Source organism: Pithys albifrons, chromosome 5 (assembly GCF_047495875.1).
Source record: "Pithys albifrons albifrons isolate INPA30051 chromosome 5, PitAlb_v1, whole genome shotgun sequence".
Lineage (NCBI taxonomy): Eukaryota > Metazoa > Chordata > Aves > Passeriformes > Thamnophilidae > Pithys > Pithys albifrons.
In genome coordinates, this window is record NC_092462.1 from 27,142,848 (window position 1) to 27,152,866 (window position 10,019).

General features: G+C 43.7%; 1 protein-coding gene across 3 annotated transcripts; it reads left to right on the top strand.

The window, feature by feature from the left end:
• Positions 1–347: 347 nt before the first annotated feature.
• Positions 348–7,197, top strand: GAR1 (GAR1 ribonucleoprotein). 3 transcript variants are annotated; one of them, XM_071555996.1, is made up of 7 exons: positions 349–447; positions 1,788–1,972; positions 2,054–2,208; positions 3,600–3,659; positions 4,061–4,196; positions 6,188–6,292; positions 6,637–7,197. In XM_071555996.1, exons 2-7 carry the CDS (start codon positions 1,801–1,803, stop codon positions 6,648–6,650), a joined length of 642 nt encoding a protein of 213 aa, XP_071412097.1. In that variant the 5' UTR covers positions 349–447; positions 1,788–1,800; the 3' UTR covers positions 6,651–7,197. The 3 variants fall into 3 exon arrangements, with proteins under 3 accessions (XP_071412095.1, XP_071412097.1, XP_071412096.1); XM_071555994.1 differs by lacking the exons at positions 6,188–6,292; positions 6,637–7,197 and having other exon boundaries at positions 348–447; positions 4,061–4,387; XM_071555995.1 differs by lacking the exons at positions 349–447; positions 6,188–6,292; positions 6,637–7,197 and adding an exon at positions 474–1,587 and having other exon boundaries at positions 4,061–4,387.
• The last annotated feature ends 2,822 nt before the right edge of the window (positions 7,198–10,019 follow it).

The following is a 10,019-nucleotide window of genomic DNA, read 5'->3' on the forward strand; positions in this document are numbered from 1 at the left end:
CCCCGCTTCAACTGGTTTTATCCCAAGTGCACGATGAGGTAACAAAAGCAAAGCGCTTGAAGTAAATGATTAAAAGGAAGCACCCATTAAGGAGACACATTTATTTGGCCAGCGGAGTATGATGGGAACATCGCGGCGGTTCCGATTGCGGCTCCATCTCCGCCAAACCACTGGAGGAAAATGCTGCCGTGTGCGGGGCCTGTGCGGAGCCTCCGTGTCCATGGCCCTGTCCGTGTCCCTGGCCCTGCCCGTGCCCGTGTCCACGTCCGTGTCCATGCCCGTTCCCGACTCCCGGCCCGGCTCTGGTGCCGCAACTCCCGAGAGTTCGGCGCGCGCTCTCCTCCTGCGACAGTGTCGGGCAGCCGATCGGGGCGGCTTCATTTACGGCAGCAGCGCCGTTTGCGGCAGCGCGGGCGTTTTCCCGGCGGGGGCGGCGCGCACGTGCAGGTACGGCCCGGTCCGGGCCCCGCGGGCGCCTACCCTGTGTCTGTCCGTGTGTCCGTCTGCCCGTCCGTGTGTCTGTCCTCGTGTCCGTCTGCCTGTCCATCCGTCCGTCCCTCTGTCTCTCCGTCCGTCCGTCCGTCCGTCCGTGTGTCCACCGGGCACCCCTTCCTCGGCGAATTCCGCCAGGAGGCCCCGCACTCGCGTCCCGAGAGCCCCGAGAGGCGCCGCCCGATGCGGACGAGCCCGAGCGGGAGGACCTGTGGGAACTTGTCGGGGTTTAACGGGGCCGAGCGGAAGGGCTGGGGCGATTGGCACAGGGCGATGGACACAGGGAGAGCGGCCCTGCCGGGAAGGACTTGGGGTACTGGTGGGTGAGCGGCTGGACGTGGCCCGGCAATGTGCACGCACAGCCCAGACACCTCATTGTGCGTCCTGGGCTGCACCAGAAGCAACGTGGCCAGCAGGGCGAGAGAGGGGACCCAGCTCTGCTGCTCTGCTCTTGTGACACCTCACCTGAAGTGCTCCTTCCAGCTCTGGGGAGCCCAGCGCAGGAAAGACGGAGCTTTAGGAGCTGGTCCAGAGGAGGTCACCAAGATGTTCAGAGGGCTGAAGCCCTCTCCTTTGAAAACAGGCTGACAGAGTTGGGTTTGTTCAGCCTGGAGAAGTGAAGGCTTCGGGGAGACCTTATAGCACTTTTCTAGTGTCTGAAGCAGGCTACAACAGAGCTGGAGAGGGACTTTTGACAAGGGCATGTAGGGTTGGGAGAAGGAGAAATGGCTTTATACTGAAAGAAGCCAGGTTTAGCTTAGATACTAGGAAGAGATTCTTTCCTATGGGGGTGGAGAGGCACTGGAACAGGTTGCCCAGAGAAGTTGTGGCTGCCCCAGCCCAGGAGGTGTTCAAGATCAGGTTGGATGCGGCCCTGAGCAACCTGGTTTAGTGGAAATTGGGCTTGGAACTGGATGATCTTGAAGGTTCCTCCCAACTCAAACCATTCTATGATTCTATAATGTTCTCACTCTGTCCCACTCCTTTGTGGGGCTGTAGAGCTGCACAGTCTTCTCTTGGGCTGTAAAGTGTCAGGTTCAACCCTCATATGGACAAGTGAAAAACGTGTTGATCACTGCTAGTCTGTTTGTGCAGGTGGGTATTTGCAGGTATTACATCTTAGTTGTAAACTTGATTTTTCATGGACTAAAACCACAGCATGTTTTTAGTGAGGATTGAAAAGGACTAACCATTAAATTAACACACAGGGCTGACAGGAGACTCAAATTTGTACAGCAAATCAAATGTGAGATATCTTTTGCATCTCAAACAACTGATTTTTGTCCACAATTTAGGAGGCAGTAGAGAATGTCTTTTCGTGGCAGAGGAGGAGGAAGAGGAGGTGGCTTCAACCGTGGAGGAGGTGGTGGTGACAGAGGTGGCTTTAATCGTGGTGGACGAGGTGGCTTTGGACGGGGAGGTGGAAGAGGAGGCTTCAACAGAGGCGGATATGACCAGGGCCCTCCGGAAAGGGTCGTTTGTAAGTTGCATGGAGAGGGGGGTGTTTATTTAATTTAGAATGACTGCTCCAGATTTTTAGCTTGTTTGTTCTCTGTTTCAGTGTTGGGAGAGTTCATGCATCCCTGTGAAGAGGACATTGTTTGTAAATGTAAAACAGAAGAAAACAAGGTGCCTTATTTCAATGCCCCAGTGTACTTGGATAATAAGGAACAGATTGGCAAAGTGGATGAAATCTTCGGACAGCTGAGAGATTTTGTATCCTTCAAAAACGTGTGATGTACAGTATTAGTTTTTAAGAGCTAATTGGATATTAAATGGCATTTCTGAAGGATTTTAAAATAGTTCAAGCCTTGACTACCAGTTATACGTGAACAGACACAAGTCTGGCTGCACCTGTTGGTGTCAATGGGTGCTTCATTCACATTAAGGGCCTGTCTTAAAGCCTTTTTGATATGACAGAATACTTTGGTCAGGCAGAGGTTTTCACTCTGTAGCAGTACTGGGACATTGTTTTCGATCCATGGTGGCTCAAGTGTTTACTTTTTCTAGCTAACTGACCACATTTTCTGCTATAGGTTGTTCACCCATGGTAGAGTAGGATCAAGGGTGTTGGTTTTTTTCTCTATATCATGGGACCTTGGTCATAGCCCAGCTCATTATTTAATTATAAAGTGAGTTTATACTAGGATGCCCTATTGCTCATTGTCCACTTTATTACTAAAAGTGGGCTTGTGCTAGGAGGTCCTCTGGCAAAAAAGCTTATTGACACAGGCACTAGTTCCATTCAGTTTTCACTGCCAGATTGACAGAATCCGTGAGAAAAGTGGGGTAGTAATCCTGTGACATGGCAGTAAGACAGCCTGTGTTGGTTGGTTGGGCATCAGTCACCAGCTAAATGCATCTTTCTCTCCCACATTAAATGTGAAGTAAAATGTGCAGGTTTTAGAGCACTTCTGTGCTCTGGATCTATCAACTTACAGATTTACTTTTTGTATCAGAATTACTTGAATTGCAAAGACCTGTTTTCTTCCTGCAATAGCATATGAAGCAAGTATGTTGCTGGATTTTGCAACTTCTTGCTTCCCCATTTAATCTTGACTTTTAATTAAGCAGTGTTGGCCAGCAGCTCTTTTTGATATTGGGAACTGCATCCCAAAGTCCTTGCATATTGGAGAGCCAGAGGATTTGTACAAAACTTTGTGTGGGATTACAGAGAGTGTCTACCAGTTCCCTGTAGGATGAGGCTGGGCATGTGGTTGGTCCAGCAGTCCCTGCTGGCTCTTACCTTCCCACAGCCAGGCATCCAGCAGTGGCAGCAGCATGTGAATTATTCCAGATAAGCCTTGAGGTCACCCTGGGGTTAAAGGGTTCATCACTTGCTATGCTGATTTGTTTCTTTATTATGTTTTATGTACTCTTTGTGCTGCTGTGTTCTTTCTTATGCCTTAAAACATAGAAGGAAAAAATTATCTTACCACAAAACACCGTATTTGTAATGATGAAAATATTTCAATTGCAATTGGGATGGTTTAGATTAATATATAAAATAGTAATTTAGAAAATGTCTGAATGTACCTAATGTGTAACAGTCAAAATCACAATTTCTAATGTTTTTTTACTGCTATGCTCCTTAAAGAAACTGTTAGTATTTTTCAGTGAAACTGTCCGAGAACATGAGAGCCACCTCATTTAAAAAACTGCAAAAGGTCAGCCAATCTCAATAACAGCACTTTGTTGTATGTCAGCAGTTAGACAAATCTGGTCTTATGTCTGCAAATAGGAAAAGCTTTATTTTAAATAACTTCAAAAGCTGATTTGCCTTTGTAAACATAGGCATTCATTTCCTCTTCCTTTTCAATTTTGTATCTGCTTTGTTGTTCCTCCTTCCTGCCCCACAAGAAAAGATATAAAAATCACACAAATATCTATATTGTAGTAACTTTAGAACTCTGTCATTTATGTATTCTGTGCTTTCTTTATTTGGCTATTTACAGAGGAAAATTTGACATAAAGGGGTAAGAAAAATTGTGGATATTTGTAAAGGGAGATATTAATGTGCATTGTAGTCTTGGTGTTTTGAGAGCCTAATGGAACTCTCTTCCTACAGTTTTACATTGATCCAGCAAAGCTGCTACCTCTTCAGAGATTTTTGCCAAGACCCCCTGGAGAAAAAGGTGCTCCCAGAGGAGGTGGTAGAGGAGGACGTGGGGGAGGACGTGGGGGAGGAAGAGGCGGTGGTAGAGGTAAGATCCCAGGATTGGAAACTGCAGAATGTTGGAGTTACTTGGGGTGGCACAGGTGGGATTTTTTTAGTTTGTGGGGTATTTGTAGTAGTGTTTTGTGTTTTCAAGCTGCTGTTGAGTACTTTAGTATCAACAGCTGTATTGCAAAGAAAAATGTTATTCATGTTTCTGTTTGACTTACTAGAAAAGACAGCGATATCTTTCCATTGGGAAGGCCTAGGCTTCTGTAGGTAGCTAAATAACAACTCCATAGCATAGGGAAGGAGAGAAGGCTGATTTCTAACAATGACAAAGCGTGACTACTAAGCAAACTGGTTGCAAAAGTTTGTAGATAATACATACTCAAAACTGTCATTGACATCTATACTTTTAGTATGTTTAGAATCATAGAATGGTGTGTTGCCATGAGAGCCCCCCCCCCAAAGCAGGACTCTGAGCCGCATTAGTGTAGAGTAAGATAAAAAGTAAAGGTCCTTTAATATCACAGGCCTACGACCCACAGGAATACATGATGACATGCATGTGCTCTCCAGTTTTAGTTTCCATGGCTTTTATAATAAGATCCCTCCAATCATTGCTTTACACATTTCTCAGTCCAGCCCCAGTTCCACCCTTGTTCCACCCCCTGGAATTGGGTCTGGGGTTGTCGAGACCCTCTGTCTTCCTCAGCTCCTCTTCCTTGGGCACACAAAGGTCTCTTGGAGCTCTTCCAGTTCTGACTTCTGGGTCACTCTGACCTGTGTTTATGTTTCGTTCTGTAGGCCTTTCTGATAGCATTCAGCTCTTTACCTTGAAAAAGAGACTAAGCAGCTAAGAGAATTTGAGCTTACTGATAAATGCTAAGGGTTAGGATGTATAAACAATGAACTTAGGCTGCCATAATATTAGCACATGACATCTACATTTGTTACAGTTGCTGTGTTCCTAAAATCTACAAAATGTGAAAATCAAAAATCAAAAAACCCTTTGGCATCAAGTGGAATATCTTGAGTTGGAAAGCACCCACAGGGATCATCAAAGTCCAGCTCCTGGCCCTGCACAGGATAACCCCAAGAGTCACACCATGTTGCTCGAGAGCATTGTCCAAACGCTTCTTAAACTCTGTCAGTCCTGGTGCTGTGACCACTTCCATGGGGAGCCTGTTCCAGTGCCCAACCAGCCTCTGGGTGAAGAACCTTTTCCTAATATGCAACCTAAACCTCCCCTGACACAGCTTCAGGCCATTCCCTTGGGTCTTGTGCCTCTCCTCTTCCCTTTCTGAGGAAGCTGTGGGCAGCAGTGAGGTCTCCCCTCAGCCTCCTCTTCTCCGGGCTGAACAGACCAAGTGCCCTCAGCTGCTCCTCATACGGCTTCCCCTCAAGACCCTTCACCATCTTCATAACCCTCCCTTGGACACTCTAATAGCTTTATATCTTTATGTTCTAAAAATGCAGTCTGGATATGAAAATACTTGAAATACAATGTTTGAGAGCGAGAGGTCAATGTCCTGGTAAATCTCATCCACTGCTTTTTGAACATAATCTGTGATGTATTTATACCTCAATTAAACCTGTAGTCAGTTTTTTCTTACGTGGCAGTTTCTTGCCTCTTCTCCCTATCCTGCCCCTTTGCAGCAAGGCACAACTGTTGCAGAGTGGTTTGGTTTGTTTGCTTTAATGCTCTGTTGATTTTAAATTAATAAATAATAATTATTAATAATTGTAATCAATTACTAGTTAATATAGGTAATTAATTTTGTGCTCTTGTGAAAGAAGTTAATTGTGGAGTTCTGTTAGTGTCTTTAGTATTTTGGATATGGTGTATCAGATATTAAGGAAATGCTGCAGATGGTCCCAGGAAAGAAGTAGTAATTGACAGTAAGTGTTCAGCAGCTGAAACTTTCTGTGTTTGTTGTTGTTCGTTTCCTTTCAGAAGCTGTCAGTGAAATAAATTGTTATCCATAACAAAGAATCTGTGTGCTACTCAGAGGGTAATTTCTTTCTCATGTTTAGGAGGATTTGGAGGAGGAAGAGGAGGAAGAGGAGGAGGATTCAGAGGAGGCAGAGGTGGAGGAGGAGGATTCAGAGGAGGAAGAGGTGGTGGAGGAGGCTTTCGGGGTGAGTGTTTGGTTTTTACCATTCAGTAATAAGAATGGCTCCTGATTTCTGAGGCTTATAAATATTAAACAGAATGTTGTGATTTCTAATGTATTGTGGGTATTTATAGTTTTACACAAAACGTCTCTGTGAATCCCACCGTTTAAAGCACAGTATTCTGCATTTTTTGATTTGTTTGTAAGAACGTGTTAATTTTTTGCATTCAGAAAGGTCTGTGAGAACAGATAATGATGATAAATTATTTTGTTTTATCAGCTCATTCAGCTTTATGTATATAATTAATTTGCTTTAAATGCAACTAAGATGTGAACTGTTTGCTGTATTTTTCTTTCCTTTTAAAATAGGAAGAGGACATTAAAAACGGAGCCATGAGTATCTCCCCGCAGTCTTACCATGTCATCTGCAGAAGGGAAAAACCAGGACCCCGAAAAAGTTTTTATAAAGAACTTGAAGCTTAAAATGACAATTATTTTTACTGCTAGTGACTGTTGATCAACACACAAGGCGTGTAGCCCCAGCCAAAATACTGAAGACCGCTCAGAATACATGCAAACTTTTCAAATTAAACCAGGATTCGATGTTATTCTTTAACTGTTTGTTTCTGACAAGCAGCATAGTCAATGCTTGACTTCATGATGGAGTTTGGAGTAAACAATTGTCAATTGAAAGAAGACCTTCCAGGTTCACTACATGCACATTCATCAGTGTGAACCTGTTACGTGTGTTGACTGATCCCTAATTCTCATCCTCCTTTTATATTCAATCCTCTGGGTTGCTCTGAAATGGACATGCCATTTAAACAACCTTTGTAAATCTTTTTTTTTATAAACTAAACTTGAAAATTTTGTGTTAATAGATTTTTTTTTTAAAAATACATAATGTATAAATGAAAAGATAGCAAAGTATATTTTGTGAAATTTTCTGTATAAATCTCGATGAAAGCCAAAGGCATTGATATGTTCTTGGCAGCTGCTGTCTAATGAATAAGGCAAGGTTAGTACTACAATTGAGTGACATAATTGTATCTAACTACACTGATACTAAAATGCTAAGGGTTTTTAACTGTCCCTGCATACTCCCTTAGTCTGTTTCTCTTGAGGTTTTGATGTCCTGGCACTGCATCTTTGTGGTGCTCTGAACTTGCATAGAGCTAAGATTAAATAGCCTGTCACTGGCTTCCTCCGCACACAGTTCTTTGGGTTATGTATTGCTTAAAACGCATGAAAAAATCAGTGTGAGTCTTTGGTCTCTTTAAATGGATGCATTATGAGTATTGTTGAAAAGCTGGTGACTGTCTCTTCCTAAGGATGGAGGAGAGCAGGGTGCCTCTACTCTTAGACTTTGGAAATAAAGTAGGAGGTAAAATGTAGAATCAACTGAACTTCATCTGGAGCCAAGAGTCCCTTCACTGACTCTCCTACCAAGCACCTTTGAAAAGAGATCTACAGAGTAAGGTATGTGCAGGTATTTTGAACAACTTTTTCCATGTGAAAATAATACATTTCAGAACTGATCGTACTGTTACACCTTTTAATTGATGAATGCAGTAACAGGCAGATGAATTCTATTAGCCCTCTGCGTAACAAAAAGAAACAGGTAATTTTTCAGCACTGGGATTGGACAGTTACTGGTAATTTTAACAAGTGTGACAATTAGTTTTATTAATCTCTGGAACAAAACTTGAAACAAGGTGGAAAAAATATTAAAGAATTCACTTAAGTGTGAACTGATGCTGCATAAGATAATAGAGAAATATGTTGCTCATCTTAAAAAAAAGAAAACCACAAACATTGAATTTCTGCTACATCTGCTTTTGTGAGAAAAAAGTCTAGTGCTTAGATACAGCACTTTCAGAAAGTGGGGGATTCTAGTTATTTTTGTGGTATTGCTACAGACTTAGCTTTAGCCAGGTCAGTTAAATCCAGAACTCAGGCTGTTGTTGCTATGCATTGCTAGGCCTAAGTGACTTAGGGCTTTGACTGCCCTTTAACTGGACAAAATCCTATGTAAGTTGTTGCATTTTGGATGCACCACATTGCATTTGAACCATACAGACCAAGTGCAACTGCAATTGTTGGTACTTCTGTCATATTTGTAGCTGCATCCGCTGCTGTTCTGTATTCACTGATGCTTCAGCAGCTACTTGTGAGTCACTGACTCAGATGTTTCCTTACTTATCTGACTTTGGAAGACTAATGTAACACAATCCTCACTCTTACACCCAAATCCATGCTCTGCTTTTGCTATTCTTCCTGCATGCTTTAGGAACACACTTTTTCCTAGAGTGTCAGAAGACTCCTGCCGTCACTGTTGAATTGCATGGTGTGACAACTGATGTGGTTGCAGGCAGTGCCGCCTTGCAGCTCAGGACAGCTGCAAGCTGCTTTGAGTCTCTCAGCAGATGGAGCAGTGAGTCAGCTTGGAGCATTGCAAGGCTGAAGCAAAGGCTTTGACATCTGTGTGCAGAGTGGCTAAAGAGCAATACCCATTGTGGAGGTTGTAGGATACTAGGATATAAGAATGTCCTCAGTGATTGGGTGTGAGTATGAGGAATCTGTCTGGATGAGTTTGCCATATGATGATGCCTTTTTGCTTCTCCATTCTGGGAAGGTGTTTGGAAGGCACATCCAGTCCCTGTTCGGCCTTGTCCCCTCTGTACTATAATGGGACCCTGCCCTCCTAGTGTAAGGTGCTAACTGTAATAGATGAAAATTCAGTCTCTTAAAAAAATTAAAATGGGAGGTCTTGTCTGCAGTGTAATGCTGTATTGAACTAAAATACAGGTTCTCTAATTTTATATGACACCTTTCACTCTGTCTTGAACTTTTTACTCTAATCCTATCTAGGACTCTATCATGTGCTCCTGATCCTAGTAAGGGGAATCTTTCAGTTTTACATAAGTGCTTACAGTTATCCTAGGCTGCTTCTGCACAGAATAGGAAAGGGAGCTCACTGGCAGCCTGGCAGAAGCAGGTGTGTTAGCAGAAGTGGTAATGTCTGGGGAAGAAAAGTCACAGTGCAGTCTGAAGTGAGGAGAGTGGGGGTCAGCTCTTAGTGGTGGTGTAGGTTCTTGATGACTGTTTGGTTTCCCTGAATTTCCCCTCAGCGGCAGCCTTTGGGACAAATAGCTGGGGTGTCTAAGTAGCTACTCACCCGCCATCTCCAGCAGCACTAAGAGAGTTGCTGTCCTGCAATACTCCTCTGAAGCTCAGGCAGGCTTCTGTGCACCCCACAGTGCTTGGCTCCCTACCCAGGACACAGCTGTAGTGGTGTCACCTACCTGTGTCCTCCTTCACTTGCCAGTGGCTGCACGTGCTCACTGTTGGCAGAGGCAGAGCATCCAGTGACCGAGTCCAGTTTTCAAAATGTGCTTGCAATTGAATGTGTTGGCCATGGCAGTGTTTGACCCAGGCATAGGGTCTTGTTTTCAGCTAATTTTTAAAATGGTGGCTGGTAAATCACTAGGATCTGATTGCTTAAAAGTATTTGGAAGATCTGGAGCCTTTTATTCCTTCCACACCAAAAATTTGTATTCTATTTGGGATCTGTTAAACAGAGTAATGCATGAAGGTGTTTTATAAAGCTGAAGTTGTTTCCCATTGAGAATGACTTTAGTGCCTCTGCATTCCTTCTTGGAGGGATGTTTATTCATGTTGTGTTTTCTGCAGTTGCTGGGATAGATGTGCTGTGTTACTTGGTCAGAGAAACTGGATGAAGTGCAGAAAAT

Excerpts from the sequence above, each read along its gene's own strand:
- GAR1 (XM_071555994.1), top strand. The coding sequence starts at position 1,801 with ATGTCTTTTCGTGGCAGAGGAGGAGGAAGAGGAGGTGGCTTCAACCGT. Across the intron at positions 1,973-2,053 it reads CCCTCCGGAAAGGGTCGTTT|TGTTGGGAGAGTTCATGCAT; the intron begins GTAAGTTGCATG and ends TCTCTGTTTCAG. Across the intron at positions 3,660-4,060 it reads CATTTAAAAAACTGCAAAAG|TTTTACATTGATCCAGCAAA; the intron begins GTCAGCCAATCT and ends CTCTTCCTACAG.